The 22126-nt window shown below is 39.5% G+C and overlaps 2 protein-coding genes across 2 annotated transcripts in view; both read right to left on the minus strand.

The window, feature by feature from the left end:
* Positions 1–4430, minus strand: part of LOC102034518 (maltase-glucoamylase, intestinal-like) — a gene marked incomplete at its 3' end in the record, with an annotated part of 56778 nt that extends 52348 nt beyond the window's left edge. Inside the window, exons 1-4 of the mRNA XM_031059011.1 lie at positions 4385–4430; positions 1391–1625; positions 835–937; positions 602–747 (exon numbers count right to left, since the gene is read on the minus strand). Coding sequence (XP_030914871.1) covers positions 602–747; positions 835–937; positions 1391–1625; positions 4385–4430 — 530 coding nt within the window. The remainder of the gene's footprint in view (positions 1–601; positions 748–834; positions 938–1390; positions 1626–4384) is intronic.
* A 1565-nt stretch (positions 4431–5995) lies between these two features.
* Positions 5996–22126, minus strand: part of KIF21A (kinesin family member 21A) — a 114416-nt gene continuing 98285 nt past the window's right edge. Inside the window, 8 exon segments of the mRNA XM_031059012.1 lie at positions 5996–7249; positions 9003–9202; positions 11997–12167; positions 14998–15115; positions 15802–15966; positions 16317–16497; positions 18295–18431; positions 20391–20429. Coding sequence (XP_030914872.1) covers positions 7156–7249; positions 9003–9202; positions 11997–12167; positions 14998–15115; positions 15802–15966; positions 16317–16497; positions 18295–18431; positions 20391–20429 — 1105 coding nt within the window. The 3' untranslated portion in view covers positions 5996–7155.

Raw genomic sequence — 22126 nt, forward strand, 5'->3', positions numbered from 1 at the left:
TTGATTGGGACTCTTTCTAAGCAGCATTATGCACTAGAGATGTGTTGATGGAAGCCAAGGAAAAGGGAAATTATGACACCCGGTGACATTTGTTAGTGAGAGGAGCTTTTGCTGAAGTTAAACTTACAGTATTAGCTTGAGAAAACAAATGGTATTTTTGCAGAGGGACAACTAGAGCCAGTGCCATTCAGTGACATCAGTGGAAATTCGAGGCTTACAGCCTCCACTGCTTTTAGCTCCCTAGACTTTCCTGCTGGAAAGTGTCAGGAGACCTGGCGCTTAGTTCCTGATACCTCAAATTTCAGAAATCTTAGCTCAGTGCTTCGATGAGTTGAGTTTACCAGCATCCCAAGCCATGAAATTGTAGCCTCAGAAGTTTTTGACTTACTGCATAAACTTTTATACATGCACATAGATAATTGTCTGGTACACGGGCACATACCCCCATTAATAATGAAAGCCATTCAGGGACAAGGCACAAATCTGCATTTATACCACATCCTTTGAGCCCTTGTCCCACAGGCCCAGGGAACAGGGTGAGGGTTCACCCCATCACACCTAACTTTTACAAAAAGCAATATGAATCATGCGTAGTACTCACAGCACGGTGCCAGTACTCTTCCTCTTGATCGTGAAGTGCGTGGAATCATCGGAGAACTCCACCTCATAGTTGGCTTCTTCAGCGGTGACCCCGGGGCCATCGATCTTGAGTGGGACTTCAAACCGCTGCGCATTGGGGTCGTAGAGCTAGAGCGAGGCGAGCAGGGGGCAGGTCAGCTCACTCCTTAGCATGAGTCACTTTGGTTCAATGATTCCAACCCCCCAAATACTCACCCTGAACCGGAGTCTGTCCTTGGTCTGGAACTCCACTTCGAAGACGATCGGAGAAATGTCATTTCCGAAAAGGGACATGGCCTGGCGCTTGTTCAGCGTGACTCTGCAAGGCAAACACATGCTGGTGACCACCACGAAGGATCACTGGCTGAGACCACCCTCGGGCAGGCAAGGGGAACCACCCAGCTACTCTGTGGCAGCTCTTAAAAAACAAATCATTGACTTACTGACAGAAATAATCCCTGAGGCCAGTTTAGGCCTTCCTTGATGTTAATGGACAAAACAGAGGCCACTAAAGAAAGAAGACCTCATAACTTCCTGGGACATAGCTGCCAGGGCGGGAGGGAACACTCCGTGCCTGCACCTGGTTTCCTCACCTGAGGTGTGGTGAGAGCGCAAGCCCCAGTTCTATGGCAATGCACAGGGAAAGGTGTCCCTTTCCCTCGTTGGGGAAGGAAAGTTTTCAGGGGGATGTGTTCGGGAGAGCGGCCAGGGCGGCAGCGGTGGCCGTGGGGCAGTGCCGGCCTGCAGCGCCCTGGGAGCCTCCCGCACTCACCTCCAGCCCTTGTCGGTCTGCTCGGGGTTCCCGCTGCGGGCGTAGCCGTAGGGACTGTCCTCCGGGAAGAAGCACCAGGGAGCATTGGGCACATCGCTGGAGCACCAGGTGCAGCCCCGGGCCTCGCAGGACTCCTGGGAAGCGCCGGGCTGCGGGTGGCAGTCAATGCGCTTCCGCACCGCGATGCTGCTGGGGCACTGCGCGTCCTGCTCCTCGCCCAGGCACCCGCCTAGGGCTGTGGGGGAAAAGCCGTCAGAGCAGCAGGGAACCGCGTTAAAAACCCCACAGCACGGCAAACCTCAGTTATTCTTTGTTCTGGATGTGCTTTCTCCCCATCTTAGGGCTGGTACCCATTATCCCTTGGACTAAGATGATGGCCGAGGAGCAGCTGCCTGCTCATACCGGAGCAAGAGCAGCAACCACTTTCTTTTACAAGCCGAGGCACTGGGTCTGCATTATTCTGCACTCAGAGCTGCCTGTGCTTAGCTGAAGCACGACTTGCTTGAAATACTCATACAAAGTTAAATAGCAGCGTAATGAAGCTGCTGGTGAGGCGTGAGAGCAACACTGCAGGCTGGCAGAACAGGAGGGAGTCTTCAGTAAAGACTGCTATCAATATTAAAATGTTACATTTTCTGTATAATTATGTTATACAGAGATGTTTTCTATCTATAGAGATACAAATATGTGACAAGCAGCATGCACTTATATGATATAAATAGAAAAATAGAGTATATGTTCATATCAGGTTTCTTTTCTGTATCATATGACAGCTGTATCTACATAGTATTAGTAGTTTGTTTTAATATAGGTATGATTATGAGTAAAGGGAAGATGCCAGCAGTAAAAGAAAAGGCATATATTAGTCATTCACAGAATCATCATGAAAAAAAACCTGTTAGTAAGGTGCTAAATTTTCCCTTTTTACAGCTGCAAGTCAAGCCCTCTGGTTGAGAGCCTCCAAAGAGCAGGGGGACCACAAGACCAGCTCCCTGCTGTGCTGACAAACTGCTGTTGGTAAATATTCTCAGAGAGAGCAGGCATATCACAGGCAGCATACTTATTCTGAAGTTAATTTATGTCATTTTAGTCATTACAGCAGTATTCCAAGATTAAATCTACTTGAACAATAATTGCCCTTTCTACAAAATGACTAATACCTCTGCTTTCTTTTTTTTTTTTCATGTGGACTGTTGTGTGCTTGAAAGCCTAAAATATGATTGCTGATGCAGTCTGGGCTTCTCCACAGAAAGAATTATACAAGCAGATGTGCACAAGCAGTAATTATGTATACTAGGAAAATTTACAGAATGAAATAGTAGATTTTTGCTAGAGAATGCCATCATGCTGCAATGCCAGAGTTGGTTTCCAAGTGGGGAATACGAACACAGAAAAGCAGGAGTGCCACCTACATTTTTTTTGAGAAAACTCTCATGCCCCTTTTAGACAGGAACATCTGACACTCAGGTCTGATGCTCCCAGACTGCTCAGTAGAGCTCACTGCTCGCTGCCACAGTGCCTCATTATCATCTTCCTGAGGCTGGAATTAACAGGAATTATCTGGCTGTTAATCTGCACCAGCTGCTGGGCAGGCAGCATTGGTTTCCACCTCTGTTTGCTGGAGCAGAGAGTCAGGTCCCACAGGCTGACTGCTCTCTGTCCAGCATTCACCCCTCATGATACATCATATAGAAAAGCTATAAATTCTTATCCTCTTTTTCATCCAAAGCATAATAGGAATATGAGCATCCTTCTGCAATCCTGCAATTATTTCTTCTTGGAGCACAAAATAAACAAAACCTATCACATTTAATTTTGGTCTGGAGTGTGTTTTCTAGTGAAAGTCAAATGCAGCATTAGTGTTTTCATTGCTGAAATCAAGAAAAGTATGACTGAACATACTACAGCAGATTGTTGATGTGGTGTCATTTTACACAGGATAGGTTTGGGAGAGACTTTTATGAATTAATTTGTATTGTAAAATACTTTCAAAATACTTCTTATGAACGAGATTGTGGATGACTAACCTAGTTCAAAGGGAAAAAACATTCCCCCAGCAGGAGCCAAGAAATTTCTTCCATTTCTTTTCCCATTAATGCAAAGCTTACATTTTCCAGCAAATTTTAAAAACAAAGACTTGCAGGTGTGAGCAGCTGAATAGGGCTGCAACCTTGTTCATCCCTTGTTCCTGGATTTACTTCTATTGTAGTACAAACCTGATAGCAGCAAGTGGGAAGATACAATTTTCCTTCCCTACTTTTAAAGATAATTTAAAAACCATAATTTTCACTGTATTTACAGCCCATGTCTGTAAACATACAAAGACTAAATCCAAACAAGTAGTTGAATATATAGCAACAGCTATGGCTACTTGCTGCTTTTCCATGATAATTTCCATGGGAACAGAAGCTAAAGAAAGGCAGTTGGAAAGATTTAGGTGAAAAATAATTCTCATTGATTTTTTAAAACCTTCACTTTAATTTTGAAAAATTGGATTAAAATTAAGGCATAAGGAAGGAATTGAAGTATTACCACACAGTTTTTCATTTAATAGTATTAGTATTTACATTTTAGGTTCATCTGTACATTTCAAAGGCATTTTCTGCAGAGTTTCTATTCTCCAGCAACAAAATAATATGTATTCTCCCTTTACTATGCTCTGGACCAAATTAACCTCTGGTATGCTGGAGTAAAAATTACAGAAAAAAACCCAAAACTAACAAAGCAATAGGTAACTTCAGAGCTGAATGATCCCACTGATTCCCTTTTGACTATGTGGGTGCCCAAGTGCTGAATGCACCGTAGGACTGGGGCATATTTCTAAAGAAGTCAGCTCTGCTGTCCTCCCACAGTCACCTCAGGTGGAGTCAGTGCCATGCCTGTTCTCTCCTTTTCCATGGAAAACAGTAATTTCTTTTAATAGCTCTTCTATCATTAGCACTTTTATATTTTGCTTATGAAGCCTAGGACAAAATAAAAATGTGGTATACTTACCTGCAAGCACAACAGCCAAGAAACACAGACTCCTCATCCTTGCCATGGTTGAAGGAGGACTTGTGCAGGCAGTCTGAAGCCTTTTATACAAGGCAGGGGCACGATAAGCACTTGTTCTGATACACAATCAGAAGCATTGCAAATATGTTCTCAGCATTCATATCTTTAATGAGATTATTTGTAACATATGACCTTGCCTGTATCTAAGCAGATATGATGAGATACAGTCTAATTTTTCCACACACTTTGTTCAACTTTTGAATTCCAACTTTGAGAGGAAAATGTGATTTTTCCATGACTTCTTAGAAAATTAATTTTTCAGAGACCACCTTTGGTTTTTTTGACACAAATATGTTCAGACAGTGGGAGTCCAGTGATTACCTTTTTCTGATTTCATATTATCTTTTGTCACATATATGGGTTTACAGCACAGATGAAGTTTGGAGAAAAACAAACAGTCAAAGAATTCTCCATTAAAACAAGACAGTGATACTGTGACCTTTACAAAATGACATTTTTCTTCCAATTACTTGATGCCAAGAAATTTCAGAGCAAATTTGTGAAAGCTTTGTTCTACAGTAAGGCTTGGTTTAGGTGGAATATCTTTCTGGAAGAAAAAAATAAAACAACCAAAAACCTAAATATTTTTTATGAATCCATTAAGTAACATTAGTGCCTATCAGGAGATAGGCCAAATAAAATATATGCCCTGCCAGGCATCACTGGAGAGGAACATCTGCAGCTCAGGCCAGGGCCACACAGCCCATGTGCTCAGAGTCCAGCAGCTGGACAGAGGCAGGCTTTTCCCAGGGCTGCAAGGGCTTCTGTCCTGCACTTGCAAAACACACTATTCACATGAATCTTGCACACACAGCCATGAGTGTCCAGCCCCAAAAGCAGGGGTCACCAAGTGATTGGTATCATTTGTGTAGCTTGGCACAACACCTGCTGGGCCAAGGGGAACGGGGACCCTCCACCAGGCACAAAAACCTCTCATGTGAGTCTTGTATGTAAATCCACTCTCCACCGGAATTTGCTCAAGGTTGTCACATAGTCCCAAATAGTTTGTGTGTATATCCTTTGAGTAGCTAAAAAGCATGATAGACAAACACTAAGTGGTAGTGCTGCTGCTTATTTTAACTAATTTATACATTGTTTTAAATCAATATATATCATCCATCACCCGTTTCTATCAACACTTGGAATACATTGGTAACCTCAAATTGCAAGCAGTATGTTCATCTCCTTTCAAGCTGAGCAGAGAAGGAAGTAATTCCTCCAAGATCAGTAAGAGGCATCAGCACTTTTCCTTGTTTGACAGACCATATGCAATAAGGCAAGAGAGGTATCATCTCATAGGAAAAGGAGTCACCTGCTTCATTTTATGTCTGTACTGTACTAAGTGTGAGGGAATCCCCCTAGGGTTCCTAAGTACTATAAAGACACAAATAATGGCCAAGGGGAACACAGACATGGGATATGATGGGATATATGGGCTATGGTGCTCACCAAGCTACTCTACTGCACTGTGTAAAACAGTGAGTTTTAAATTCAACACCTTTGCAAAGGAAGTGATTTTTTTATAAGGAAATATGATGGACAAGGCAAAAAAGCAGTTCACATTCACATCTTTATTTGTTACCTACACAAGCTATAATTTACAGACTGATATTTTCTGAAAAATAAAAACAAAACAACCAAAAAAACCTCAATATCCAAACACTGTTTCTGAATCTACATAAAATTTTAAAATTTGCAGAATTTACAAATTAATATTCAGAGCAGTTGGGTAAATTATACATCCTCCCTCAATATCCAGGTTCCAAGAGCTTTAAAAGTCATACAGGCACAAGATAAGATATTTTCTTTATACAACCATCTATTTACATAGCTTTTCCCAATAAACGTGGTTCAGTTCTCAAAGTAACTGCCAAGGTTTGCAAAACAGTGTATTTAAAATACATTTAGCAGCATATAAAATTAGATAAAAAGGAAAGACAATTTGCTTAAAAAAAGAAAATGTGAGATGATAGAAACAAATCAGTAAGAAAAATAGATTAAGATATATTTATCAGAACATTATGAACATCTAGTCATTGCAGAACATAGGCAAAACACAAATAAAACATAGCCATTTGTGGGCATTTGAGATCTAGTCCTGAGCACAAAGTATACACAGCTGCACAACTTTGGTCAACACAGATTATATGCTATCAACACACAAGTGATATGGCATTTGCTGTTAGCAGGATACAGCTGTGGCAGGTAGACGTACCGTTAACAGCTTCTTCCCATCTATTACTCACTCCACTTTCCTAACAACAATGTAAGTGACCTTTAAAATCTTCAAACTGCCTCTCATGATCAAAGGCTTATTCCTGGGGCATGTTCCTTCTCCTGTTACCCTAAAATGCAAAACAGCTGATCATACTTGTGAGTGAAATACAGCAGAGCACTTTTGTTATATATTTCAGGTTATAATTTTGAGATGGTCATTAGAGAAGACTGAATTCCAGTTAACTTAAACTGCAAGTATTACATATGCACACAAATTCAGCCATAATATATAGAGATACACGTGACTGTTGAGACTCAAGCATGTTACCAAGAGGTTATTAAATACAGTACATATTTTAAGGACAGCAGGTCTAGTGGAAGAGTTCACACATTTTCAGTCCATTCCAGTCATCAGTGTTTAACTACTAGACATGCAGCAAACTGCATAGAGTGCACCTCAAATTGATCAATGTATTCCTTTATCCCCTGTAATTTCAATTACTGGCAAGATCTTCATTTGCATCTCCTGTATCTGAGATCTGTCCATCTATTATATTTCGAGCTTTCCAGATCCTCACAGTGCGATCACTGAAAACCAAAACAAAGCAGTATTAGAGCACTCTGATTACACTGGGGAGGGAGAGAGGGCCAAGGGGGGGCCAGGGACACTTCCTTAAAAGCTTGAGTGCCTTATTCAGAAAGTTATTGTTGGCAAAATACCAGCTCTTTAATGGACATGCAAGGGTTATTCTATCTCCAGGAGACTTCGTAATTTAACATGTACAACACTGAAGATTCCCTAACCTTATCACAGCACTGGCTATGACCTTTAGCCATCTAAGAATGTATAAAGACTTTATGCCTAAGGAAAGTAAAGAGGTGTCAGTCTATCATAAGTAAAAAAAGCACAAAACCATAAGAAAATATGAAGTCCTAACTCTCCAACAAAAATACTCAACAAACCCAAACCCATTTGCAAGTTGCTAGACAGCACATACCAGTGAGCTGATGTTTAGAAGCCCAGACTGTAGTTATGTACTTTTGGAAAAAAATCACTATTTACACAATTTTCAATTATGTGTAAATAAAATATCACAAAAAAGGAATTACAAAACGCTGTTATAATTTAGAAGTAAAATAAAGAGTTAGTCTTGTTAAATATCAATTTATTCCATGAAAGGGAAGTTATTAATTTCTCATAAACATTAACTTGAGTGACTAGCTAACACTGAGTCATATATTCCTCACAACTCCCTCAAAAGAAACCAGCAGGCAGAGAAGACTTTGTGACAGTTAGAAGTATTTTCTGACTTGTGCCTTCATTTCACTGTAAATTGTTAGGAACCATCTAAATTTTTTAGACCTTAAGCTCACTGCTAGAAATACCAAAAGACTGAAATTTTTTAATGACAAAAAAAATGAATTTCAGATGCATGTATTTTCTAAATGGATTAATAATTTTTAGGCAAACAGAGACATAAGCTTTGACTTCTCTACCCCTACCTATTAGTGCTTAAACAAAAAACCTGACCACCAAATATGAAAACTTGGCGACTTTGAAATCCTACTATGATTCAGAAAGACCTGCTTGTAATTCAGAAGGCCAGAAGCTTCCACAATTGGCACAAGAATGTAACACGTCAGCTTTCACAGCTCCTGTGCTCAGACTACACCACAAAGGGGCTCTGTTGCTGTCTCCTGCATATTCTCCATAACAAGGTACTTTTCTTGGTCAATTCCCCTGAGGTTTCAGGTCCTCAATTTGCTCACTTTTACTGAGCAAACAAGTATTCAAATTGAAGTGTTTACAGGACAGTAGGATGGCTTGCAAAGCTTCTGCTGTATACCAGCACTTAAAAGCAAACCAAGCACAAATCAACAGCCATGTGCCATGGCTTTTAGGAGAATTTGCACAGGTAAGGAATGAGTCCTACCAGGAAATAGTCCAACTGCAGAGACAAGCTTATAAAGTTCTCAAGTACTGCCAAATTCTCCCTGCCATCCTGTAGATCAGTGGTCTCCAAACTTGTTTTGATCATGCACCCCTACCACTCAATTTTTTTAAGCCCAAATTGCTGTGAATATTTACTAATTATATACACATACCACTGAGTTCTAATAATTTATTCCAGCACCCCAGTGGGTCATGTTGTGCATCCTCTGGGGTGCAAGCATCCCACTTTGGGGATGGCTGTGATAGATATTAGCACTGAGGGGCATGGACTGGACAAGGTCTCCTGATGCTTTCTATGAAGTGAGTTACACATGTCCTAAACACATGTGCATGGACAGAATTCTAGCAGGGGACACAGAAAAGAAAGATGCATGGAAAAGAACTCACTCTGCTGCTGTAAAAATCTGGCTGGAGTTGGTGCAGATGGCATTTATAGGGCTGTCATGTCCCTTCATCTCCCCAATGGGTGCAAAGGTGTCCACGTTCCAGAGCTTGAGGGTGCCTCCCCTGCAGCCACTGAGCAGAACCGGCACCCCGGGCACCAGGCCAAGAGCACAAACCCAGTCCTTATGAGCATTGGGGACTTGCTGAAAGAGAGAAGGCACACAAGTCTCACAGGGCTGCAGAAAATTCCAGAGGAAAAAGCGCAGAAGTGGAAAAATCCCAAGTTGTAAGCCTGATTCCTTGTCCTGCAGCAGTTTAGCTACATGGCTCTGGGTGGCTTCTGCACCTTTAGAGCAAGGAGAGTGCTAACTTTCCAGGAGTGTTTCTTTTTGTGAAATAATACTGCAAAACAAGAAGAAAATCTAATATGCACAATTGACCTAATGTGGAACAGAAATCAGTTTAGGATAATGCAAAGTCTGCATGTTTTCTAATGCATATTTGAATGCATTTTTGAACATATCGTCTCTGTATGTGTTTCAAGTCTCTGTAACTGTTATAAAACACAGAAAAAGAAAATCCAAAATACTGCACAAAAATACACCAGGAAGACAGAAGCTGTGTTTGCCTTCTTTCTTTCCTCTTTTCCCACTACACATTATACATTGATTTTGTGATGTTGCACTTCACAGAAACACATTAATTCTTTATTGAGGAAGGGCACTAGCATTTTAGTTCTCATTCAGAAAGCAAAATGCTGCACAGACCACCTGAGAATCACATCCTTTTTTTGTTCTCAAATTTATTTGAACACATTACTGTTCTCACAAATAAATACACAGGGAAAAATAAAAATATGGGGAAATAATAGCCAAAATTTGCTGTCTTTTGGGGATACCAAATGTGGCTTTTCTCTAGTTCAGTTTGGTAAGAATTGCTTTGCTTTGCTGCATTGCTCATAATGGCGTACATTCAACTTTCTAGGATCACCTTGGTGTTTCATTTATAACATACACAACAGCACTGGTAGTCTGATTCTGCAGCACTCCATGAAACTGGGAATGGCGGGGCGGGGGGGTGGTGGTGGTCATGGTTCTTATAAATCCCAATTTTGTCACAGCAGGGTTTTGTGACTTGGGATGTGCAACACCAAGTGAAGCAGATGATCTCCAAATTCTTTTGAATAGCATGCTTGTTAAGGGATTTTCATTAATTACAGAGGATCAACATGTGTATGCCAAACCAGAACCATTACCATTTCTGCTGTAAAGCAGCTTGGCTCTGTTTCAGGTTTTGGTTGCTGGGTAGATTAAGGAGAGCAGCTGTTCAATCTGCAACCTTGGAGGTTTTGAAAACTCAGCTGGGCAAGGCCTTGAGAAACCAGACAACTACAAAGTTGGCCTGGCTTGGACCAGAGGGACAACTTTACATTGTGTGACCTCCAGCAGGCCCTTCCACTCCGATTTATCACATGATTAGCAAAGCAACAGCATTTCTTATTCCCTACAAAAGACAATGAATAAAAATTATTTCTATTCTGTCAAATGCTTCAGTCTCACCTTCTTGAGAAACATACAGCATTTTATAGAAATGAAAAGAAAGAATGAAGTGTGAGATTATTCTTATCAAGTTCTAATTTTCAAACCAACAAACAGGGGAAGGCAAAGTAGAGAAATCATGTCCATATACCAAAAGGAAAGCAAGGAAAGTGATATAACTAGTCCAATTTACATACTTATTCACCCCTGATCCTCTATTCTTTCTGATGTTAAATTAATTGCAATAGCAAAAATGCATATTGCATAATATTTTAATGAGCCTAAAATGCAAGAGTGAAGACACTCCTTAAAACTTTAATGAAGTCACTCTGAGAATACAAAATCTTTCCAGTGCCTATGATTTTGGTACAAGCTGCTTAGCACAATTTTCTGGACAGACAGATGCCAGGGCAGATGTCCCAATATGGGCAAGTGAAGGTTCTCTGTAGGATGCTAAATTTATGAATCCTTATTTTAACTGTGAAGTCTTTGTAGTATTCTGAAAAGGAACTGGCACTGAACTGGATAATTTTGAATGAAGGTCAAGAAAGCTTATATATTTATGTAATACTAATTATGCCCATATAGAAATTTTCTTTTTAAAGTAGCTAGTCCATTATTTTCTCATGTTCCAATACTTTAAAATTTAATTTTTTTCCTTGCTATCAGTTTGCATATTAAATGCATGCTCCTCCTTTCTCTAAAAATTACTGCAAAAATAGCACTCTCTTCTGGTATTTGTTTTTCTGCCTTTCAGTTCTTGCTCAGTCTCAAGTTAAATAATCACAACTATACCTCAAGAACCTCTCATAAGACCTAGAAGAACAGATCAGCTTATAGCAGATAGACAAAAAGTAAAGTTCTTCATGCCAAAAAAAATTGCAATTTCCCTGGATTTGAGGTCCTTTTTACACTCACTCCCTTTTTTTCATTTTTACATAAGGAAAAACATAGAGCAAATGTGTTCTGACAGCAAGTGTTATTGTGAGTGTGTTGTATACATAATGTAACACCTGCACTGTACAAGGAGATGATCTAAGGTCCAAGACTGGGTGGAGTGAGATAGGCTTCTCTTCACAAGAAAATATTCTGTAGCCTGATCTGAAGTATTGTTTCTCATTAATAAGTTCCCAATCCAAAATTTACTAACTTGTCAAAGACAAGTCACAGATGAGGCAAATGCTTTTATTCTGAAGCAGAAAAACAACCCCCATGTACTCAGAGCTAAAACAGGATAACCACTTTACTAGAATTTCCTAACGCTACATGCACAGAAAAGTAACTGCATGTAAAGATCAAGTACATTATTGATTTCTTTCTTAGTCAGTGCTCTATGCCTTCCCTATTAAAAGCACCAGTATCTATGTGAATAGTCATTGTACGACCCTGAACATTTATAGAGCCTGAAAACAGTTCTACAGTGTGACTGTCACAGCAGCTGCATGATTTTTTTCATTACCTGAAGAAGGTCTTTTTGAGACAAATCCCATTTCTTAATTCCATTATCTCTCGAGCCACTAAAAAGGTTATCTCCCATAATAGCAAGTGCTTCAATGCCATCATAATGAGGAGGTTCAAAATTGTGTGTAGGACTCACGCTTCCAAGAGCCCCTTCAGTCACATCAAACATCTAAAATAAATAATAAAATATGTTATATGAAATTTTCTGCCATCTAACCTGCTTGAAAGTCATGCAGCAAATAACTTCAGGGAAAAAACTTATTACAGTCTTATTACAGGCCACAGTATCATGATGTATATTTGACAGAATTTATCTACCAGAACCACTCCTTTCTCCTCTTCCACCCCTTTCCTGATGTGGGAATACTCCCCTGACTTCAGAGAAGACTGCTCTGGGAAGAAGTACAACTACTCAAATATCCTATACACTGCAGCTTCAGAGGAAGGGCCCATGTATACCCTGTGTGGTGGGCTACAGAAACAAAGCTCATGAGTGAGTTTGGGAAACATAACTCACTCTGGGAGAATTGCACAGCTAAGTAGCTTCAGAAAGAGGCATTAATATGTTTTTCTGAACAAGTTGTTTTGGTAAAGGTTACATACTGTTACACACTGATGCTTTTCATGTACTAGACACACTTCTCTCCTTGTCTGTGCTCCAAGAATGGGGTGTTAAAACAAACTCTTTAAGAAAGGTTGCTTTAACAATTTAAGCCATAATCAATCCCATCAGGTCTTTGTTGCTAGAGCTGCAGTGTAAGCAATTCTTATTCATTTTGCATTGCGAGGAACCAGAACTCACCCAGTGAGACTGAGCTGAAAGAACAGATGAGCTGTAACTTTTTAAACCACCAGCTCTGTTTCACAAGCAAATGTCAAACTTTATCCTCTATTATTTGCTCTTTATTGGCCTTTTAGACTGCATAAGCTTGACAGTAGAAAAGCGAGAGCTTGGTAGTGTAAAATAATACCTTGTGAGCTAAAGGTATTTTAAAATAAATTACCGCATTCAATTAACATGCATCAGTTCCAATTGCAACAAAAAAAATTCAGTGATAAACCACAAAAATCAAATACCTGCAGATGACTAATATTACTGACTCAGTAGACAAGACAGTAGTTTCCTGTAACATTACAGTATCTGTTACCAGGCCTGGTAGCCCAACAGACCTACCCATGCAGAGAACCACACATTGTTAAGGGGTTAAAATGGACCTTAAAGATCATGTAGTCCCAAACCTTCTTTGGTAGTAGGGACACCTCCCACTATACCAGGCTGCTCAAGGCCTTATCCAGCCTGGCTTTGAATAGTGCGAGCATTGGGGCATCCACAACCTCATTGGGTAACCTGTTTCACTGTCTCTACACAGCAAAGAATTTCATGTTAATATCATAACCTAAATTTCCCCCTTTTCCATCTGTGCCCATTACTCCTTGTTCTGTCAGTACAGTTCCTGATGAAGAGTCCCTCTCTGGCTTCCCTGTAAGCCCCCTTCTGATAATGGAAAGTTATGAGGTCTCCACATAACCTCCTCTTTTCCATGCTGAATGGAAGCATTGAGAATTCGTAGACAGCTGCACATACAGATCATTTATACTATCCAAAGTGGCTTGAGAATTCTGGAGGCATTCACTTTGGAGAATACACACTACTCTGAAGCACACAGAAACGGCTGAAATATCCCTGGACATTGTAGTGGTGTAAGTCAAGAGGCAGGCAGACTTAGGAGGATTTATATAGCCTGGCCACAGAAAGGAAGGACAGAAACTTCTCTGCCTGTTGACAGCTTTGTTTTCCAAATGCCCTCCCACCTCCTTGCTTGTCACAGGAGCTCACAGCATGACAAACTTGCATTACATGATCCCACCCTGTGGTTCCCACTGAGGTCCTTCCCTCATTACTGTGCCAGGATGGCAGCTCATAACTAAACCAATATTCTCAACTGTGCAAAGAAGTAATTCTCAGAGTGTCTGCCTCTGTCTCCCCATTGCCTAAGAATCCCCTGGCCTCTAACCATAGGGACACTGCTGACAGGATTCAAATCCACAGCCCAAACTGTCCAACTGTGCACCAACCTCCCTGGCAGTTTTTTGCATCTGGCACAGTGCCCAGCCAAGCATCCAAGAATTGCAGAATAATTTGAAAAAATGAAAGCCTAGCTCAGTGAGAAAGCTCACACAGATTCTGGATCCTGCTCCACCCCCAGCTGTGATCATACATTCTCTCCAGTGTGTGAGAAGAACAGAACAAAGGGTACCCCCTCATAACAAGCTAGGGTTTCTTGCCCATTCTCTTTGGCCTCATGCATCACACATTCTTTGCAGTGTGAGGGTCGCCTTTATATGATGATCTACAATTCATTAGGTCTGGTTACTTGGGTGTAGCCCTGAGGAACAGGAGCTTGTGGGTTTAAATAGCCACTGGCCAAGGTCAGCCAAAAAGAAAAAAAAAAGACAAAAAAATAACCCCCTCCTCCCAAAAAACCAGATTCCACATCCTTGAGTGAATTAATCACAACTCCAAGAAACAGAAAAGTATATTGGCCACCTTGCCTGAAAAGTGCTGACCTGGCTGAGAAGTGCTGACCTCGCTGTCTTCCCCACTTCAGAGCCTGGGCTAAACCCTGGACTCTCTTATGTGAGGAACACACAGGGTGTCTCTGCTGAAACAATTAGGTCTGCACTCCAAAACAGAGGCACTGACTTAAGATAAAGAGCTAAATGTTATATAAAAGTAGGTGTTATGAATATTTCTCCAAGACTTTGTACACCTGACATCCAATTTAATGGGGATTAAGAAAAAACTAAACTGGAGACAACCATGCATCCATCTTCCTTAGTAAAACAAAAAAGGCATTGAAGTGGTAAGTATTATGACTGAATATTATTCATGATCCATGACTGGTGAAATAATTTTCATTTTGGCTATCACATTTTGAATGCGTAGATGTAAGCTACTTCTGCTGAAGCCTGCATCCCATGCTGATGTGCCAAGTTACCTTTATATAATGATCCTTTGAACCAGTTATAATAAGATCTTGTCCATTGGAGATTTGATCGACAGTAAGGCACATAACAGGACCCTGGTGACCAGTTAGCTTCCCTGTAGACTGAAATCTTTAAGGATAAGAGAAGAAATGAGGATTTGTTAATTTTTCACATATCCAATACAGTCCATAGCACAGCTTGTGGCAAATGGATCATTTTATTTTCCCTATGTCTTCAGTACTCATCCTCTTGTTTACCTATACTCTATTGTTCATATCCATGGATAAATATTAAATCTACATTAAACACAACAAAACCACTCTACTTATGCAAAATAGGAATTAAAACATTTTAAAGTAAAGATGAATCAGTCCCCTCATAAGTATTTCTGTATTTTGAATGCACTCTTTGGGAGCAGGTGCTGTTTGGAAAAGTGTAATTATAGTGCAGCTATCATAACCCCATATTATATTTCATTACTTCCATTGGCTTCCATCATCTCATCAACAATTACTAGTCAGGATTCCCATCCTCACCTTACAAAAGTGTGTTTTGTAGTGCCTGTCAAACAAAACCTTGTGTTTTTCCAGTCATTTTTACTGAAATGATTCACCACAACCTTAACACATGAGAAAATCATTATCTCAGTAACCACCACAGATGGGTTAGTTGATCTGTAACTGATACCATATTTTGCCCAGGTGTGGACACTACCATATAGAAGAAACACTTCACAGCCTGTTTCATATGCCCAACTTTGCTGCCTATGCACATGTAACCACCTAAAAACATTCTCTTTGGCTGGTGTTCTGTACCTTTTCAGGTCCCACATCCTCACTGAGTTTCCAGCAGCTGCATAGAGGAATGTGCCAGTTGGATTTAGTGCAATTTGATTGATCTGGTTCTCTCCAGCTGGGATAGCAACTGTTCTGTTAGTACTTCCTGAACACACATCAGCAGGCATAGCTTGGCCTGAAGACCTGTGTACAGAGAAGGAGAAAAAGGAAAAAAAAGAAAAAGAAAAAACCCAAATTCTACAGTTAGTTTGCCATACTTTGTATACTCTCTAGAAACAAACCTATTTCACTGAGCAAAAAAGGCTATAAGCCAATTATGAATACTGAACATCTTATAAAACTCTATATGCAAATTGTTTTGTGTTCCCATATATTACTGGTGTCCCATACTGACTTAGCCTGAACATGTAAAGAAACATTCCAAACAGTGTACTTATATTACACTGTACTGCAACACTGAATTAAATATAATAAAATGTATCTAAAATTAAGACTCATTTGAATGCCTGGCATCTGAGGTTCAGCATACTCACGTCAATGTCCGAATGCACTTGGCAGAATCTCTGATGTCCCACACCTTGATATAGGAGGTTGAAACTGTGAAGACCAGGCTTGTGTAGTTGCAATATTTAATAGAAACCACATTATTTGGGTGACCCCCTAAAGACATAATCTCCTGCCCAGTTACCAGATTCCAGACTTTACAGGTACGATCTAAATAAAAACAAACAAAAAGGGGAAAAATATTAACAACTAAAAAAAACCCTGAAAAATCTCATGCTTTTCCTAAACTCAGTTAATTTTTAAAAAAGTACATTCATTCATTTGCACTCATACATTTTCCTCCATTTCTGTAGACACTGCAGAAACACAGCTAAATTAAGTAGTTCTTTAGAAATACACATAGGCATCCATCTATCATTATCAAAACTAAGCAAGGTTGATCATTAAATGTGCTTTCAAGACCTGCATATTAGCTCCCAAAGCATTTTAAAAGGGATTAAAATCTAAAGGGAAGTGAAAATACAGACAATTTAGAGGCTGTAAAGTGTGGATGATGATAGATGAAGAGAAGAATCCAATTTTTAATTCAATAATTCATTATTAAAAACATAGTTCAGGATGAGTTTTGAGACTTAGCATGGCTGAGTTCTGTCTGCCACAACACAACTACAAATGTGAGAAGGGACCCAAACTCTTCAGTGTTTTGGGGGCCTCCGAAAATCCCAGCAGAGAGTGCTTTAGTCACTGTTTTGATTCCATAGCAAAGGAATTTAAATACTGCAACCTTTTATGTCTAAAAATCCCAAATGCACAGAAGTTTTCAAGAAATCTGCAACACTCTTGGCAAGCACAGGAAACTCTCCTTGCTGCACCATGTCTGTATCCCTCCATGTATTTCAGATATACGTTTATACTGAAATGAGTACTGGAAGGATGAAGAGAAAGCTTCATGTATAGTCTCCAGTTATGATAGCATGAAGGTAAGTATAGCAAGACCTGTCTGCCACTTTAAAACACCAACTACCAAGATCAAAGGTCTGCAATGCACACAAGAGCTTACTGGTATTTCTGAATTTGTCTGCAAGTATTATCTGATGTCAGTGAGCCGAGACTTTCTGCTTCAGCAACCATTTCCAAAAGATTTAACTTTATTTAATTAAACAACTGTCTACACTCTTGAGTAAAAGCATATTTGGTAAACTCCCCACAAAAAATATATACAGGAAAAATTCTCCCAGAAGTTTAAGAAGCTAGGATATGACTTCAAAAAGGTAAATATTTGCAATATCTGCAAACTTCCATTAAAAAAAACAAACTACCAAACCTTTAGAATACAAATCATAGTGTCAAAATTTTATCTGGTGGTATCTTTAAGCCAAACTGAGCAATGATACTGGAAATTCATTACAGACAGGAGGAAAATGGTTCTCTTCAAAACACTGCTTCTGTCAGTTTGAGAAGTTTATAGAGTGACTGCACCATCCAGTAAGGAACTTAGAGGCAACTAAAATTCCAGGCCCTCCCACAGCTTCCATGCAGCTCTTATAACAACAAAGGACAGGCAATGAGATGCATGGAGGAAGCAGAAGACACCCTCAGATGAAGAAGATAGCTCAAAGAACCAACTGTGGCATGAAGGGTATGCAAATCCCGTGCAGTAGAGCCAAACATGTGCCAGTTCCCAGCTCCACCCCCTACCTGAAGCTATTTGCATTGCATATCATGTGTGTACATGCTACCATGACTGCTTCCATCATATCACTCAACAAATGTTAATGTTACTGCTTTTTGTGGTTTTCCACTACAAATAGGCAGCCAAATACTACACTTTGGAGTTAGAAACCTGTATATAATTACTGTAAATCTGCCTTCAGCTTATGTTGAGAAACAGACCCTTAGAATTTTCCACTGTGTTTACAGCACTAAGCACAAATTAAGAATTTCACAACACCCCAAGTTGTCAAAGCAGCCTCTGTAGACAGCAGAGGTGCAAAGAGCTTGCCCAACCTTTAGATCCAGTGAAGAGAAGATCATCAGTTGCATCAACACAAAGCACAGCCTTGGTATGTCCCTCAGCTGTGTAGATACACTGAAGCGGGGACGATCGGATGCCTTTTGAAGCAGGAAATGGGTTAATTATCCCCCTAGAGAAAAAAAAAGGAATGTGAGTTGGGCATAGTAATAGACACAGATAAAACCTAGTGTTCTTAGATGTGAGGGCAAAACAGCTGAATGCCTTTCATAATCTACGTAAGGACTTTTGCTATTTAGCCTCAACACACATCAACTATGGCCTATCAGTTAAAGGAAATCACATAAAAAACGAACAAATGAAAAGACAACAAGATGCTAAATGCTGGGTACATGGCAAAGTCTGCATAATACTGAACAAACCAGGACACTTAAAGCTTCTGTATGCCCAAGATCAACCATCTAAACAGCACAATCTGAAAAATGGAGCAAATGTAATGCGCAGTGCCAATTCCAAACTCAGCATCCATTTCACATCACTTGCATTCTATTGGCAGACACAGAGAACTGCTGTTAACTTCTGTGCCTGAAGAAGGCTCCCATTGCATCCTGTACCCAACAACACACTCATGTTCAAATGGCCAAAAGGGAGGATGCCTGGAATGCTGACACCCCAGAGGAATCTTCCTGGGCACTTTCAGCTAATTCTGTGGTGATGCCAAAAGACTAACTGGCCTGAAATAAACACCTCACAATTTTTTACCAAACAAAAATTACTAGCAGTCTAAAATCCCATGCATACAATTGCATGCACACAGACATCTTTATTTCTGTGAAGTGTAGAAAAGCCTCAAGGTAATGCCCAAAACATGCAACACAGCTGTGACCTGGCCAGCTTGCAGTTAAGACTCACTGTCATGCTCTTTTGGGAATCACACACATAACTGTGATGAAAAGGAACTAAACCATAGCCCTGTCTCATCAAAACAAAACAAAAAGTATCAGATCCTTCAGGAAAATCTAAAAAATTAGTAATATTGTCCAGAAGTTTGCTATGGAAAGGAAAATGTCCTTTATGATACAAGCTAACTTTGTGACAGCTGGTTAGTCTATCTAGTACATTGAAATTATGATTTTAAACATTTTTACAGTTCAGGACATCTTCACTCATATAATTGATTACTCCTCAGCAATCCTTCTTTAGATTTTACTAGTATTAATAGCATCTTAAATTGTGTAACATTATCTTCCTTATTGTGGAAAGGTTTTCACCTTTCATCTGCACTGTTTTATGTTTTCAAGAAAACAGGAACAATTTGCTTTTTAATTAATTTAGGTCTCTATGCTTTTGTTTTCTAGCATCATACCAAACTAACATGATTTCTCTGTAGTATTCCCTATAGGATCATGCTGCCTCTGAACTGAATTATTCCTCCTGCTGTTCTCACCCACTCACTTCCATGACAATTCATGTAAAATACATGTCCTGGAGCTATTTATCTACCTATATGCAATGTTCTAAAATCTACAGATAAAAAACCACTACAACTGCTACAATGACCAGCCAAAGCCACCATGACATTATTAGCAGTTATTTGACTGCCCTTCTCTAGATAAACTAATTTTTCATTGGGTACCAAAATCCTAACCCACAGGGACACAAGTGGCAACATTTCTTTGATCTCTTAAGCCATTGTGCATTGTCTCAGAAAGAAGTAATAAAAACTACTCATTTTTATTTACACTAGGATTTCGTTTTTAGTGATCAAAGCATACAATGGAAAAAGAAAACCAAAATAAGGAGAGAAGTAAATAAAACATAAGAAAATGTCTGCTCCTATTTTTTTTTTAAGAAAACAAAGAGAGAAACAATGTGTCTCAGGAAATGTTTACCCCATACTTCAGTTATAATTAAAACACCTAACATGCTCAACAATGATAAAAGAATACCCTAAAAAAGGAGAGGGGGAGACATGCTTGACCCAAATCTCAGATATTTCATGTTCTGGCAAAAGTGAGAGAAACAATGCACAGGTATCAGGAAAAATCATGCAACAGAATGAAATGTTTTAAGAACTGGAATAACTTTGATGAGAGATGCCAAGAAAACAGAAAAGAGAAAGAGAGAGTACCTTTGTACCTCCGACAGAGAGGAATCACTTTCATCAGACCTACAATCAACAGTGGTGGAATTGTGAGGAGAAAGAATATAGGTATCAGCAAAGGAACGCCTCCACATGAGAAGAACACACAACAGCATGGCCAACTCAGAAAAGCAATGCAAATCCACAAACATTATGCAGCATTGCTCAAGGTAGATCTCAAACCAATGATGATATGGGGGGTAGAGGGGAAAGAATAATTATCTTAAAATATCACTCTCAGCAGTAAGTTACAGTAGACTGTTTCAGCTCCAGAAGATGAGTAACAGCAGCTGAGCCATTTCTTATTTCCCCAGCATTTTCTTAGAGAAGTAAAGGCAAAAAATTAAAAGGAGAAGATAGATGCACAAGTTAACCTCCATAAGATAGTGCTTGTTGAGAATATCAAAAGAAAAAAAAATACTTTGAACATCAATGCCTGCTAAGTGTAGAAGAGACATGCAAAATATTAGTCATAGAGATATAAATGTTAAATATGATAACACACTCAAATAAATACAGTGATTTGCTAGCCATGCTGAGTTTAAAATCCCTCAACTCTCATTTTGAAAAATGTTTTAAAAAACCAAGAAAACATACAAGACAATATTTCCCCAAGACACGATGATTTTCAGTACATCTTAAGATGTCCTTCATTTTCAACTCAGACAGATTCAGCAGTTTCTGTTTGACTTCACAGTCAGTTCAGAGAAAATGAAAAGGGTTTGGTGGGAGTTAGCAAAAAGAAAGGTAAGCTAAGATAAGGAAGTCACAAGCACAGTTACTGAAAGCCTTGCAAGCCACTGCCTGGTATGTGGTAGCTGTAGACCTCTAGAAAAAAACCCATTTTATTCAAAAAATAGGGCAAACAGACAAAAGCAATTTCTTATCTTGCTATAGTTACAAATAAAGGTTTATTTTAAATCTGAGTTGCAGTGCATAAGCACTGTGTGGTATTTGTGTCAGTATTGAAACCTGTAATAGAGATTCTAGTCAAGTAAAGCCCACTGCCATTTGGAGAAAGGTTCCTAAACAGATGCCTAATGTGAGAAAAATCTGTTCTACTTCTTCTAAACAAGATATGAATATCAACTTCTCCTGCAGATCACCTCCTAAAGTCAGTCTGTTCAATAATTTGGATAATCTCTAAACAACTGTGTTCTAGCCATTTCAATGTCCCATCCTCTGAGATGCTGTTGTAAGAGCACTCTGAGCAACACTGGAGCAACTGAGTAACTGTCAAAAGCACTATTTCCTAAATTATCACCTAAAATCTATTTTTGAGTGTAAACACACACACAAATACACAAACATCTAAGAAATCTACCATTTTCTATTTTGGGTTTGAAACTACAAATACCAGACATAGCCTAGAAAACAGGAAACAAGGTTGCTGTTGTAAGAGCACTCTGAGCAACACTGGAGCAACTGAGTAACTGTCAAAAGCACTATTTCCTAAATTATCACCTAAAATCTATTTTTGAGTGTAAACACACACACAAATACACAAACATCTAAGAAATCTACCATTTTCTATTTTGGGTTTGAAACTACAAATACCAGACATAGCCTAGAAAACAGGAAACAAGGTTCAGCTACAAAAACATGAGAAATATCTCCTCCTGTCTTGCAGAAGGGCAAAATTTCTACCAGACACTACACTGAAAACTTGAGCACACTTTGTATTTCCCTGGTTGGGGGCTGAGGCTTCCCTTTGTGACTTACTT

Source organism: Geospiza fortis, unplaced genomic scaffold (assembly GCF_000277835.1).
Source record: "Geospiza fortis unplaced genomic scaffold, GeoFor_1.0 scaffold424, whole genome shotgun sequence".
In the NCBI taxonomy this organism is placed as follows: domain Eukaryota; kingdom Metazoa; phylum Chordata; class Aves; order Passeriformes; family Thraupidae; genus Geospiza; species Geospiza fortis.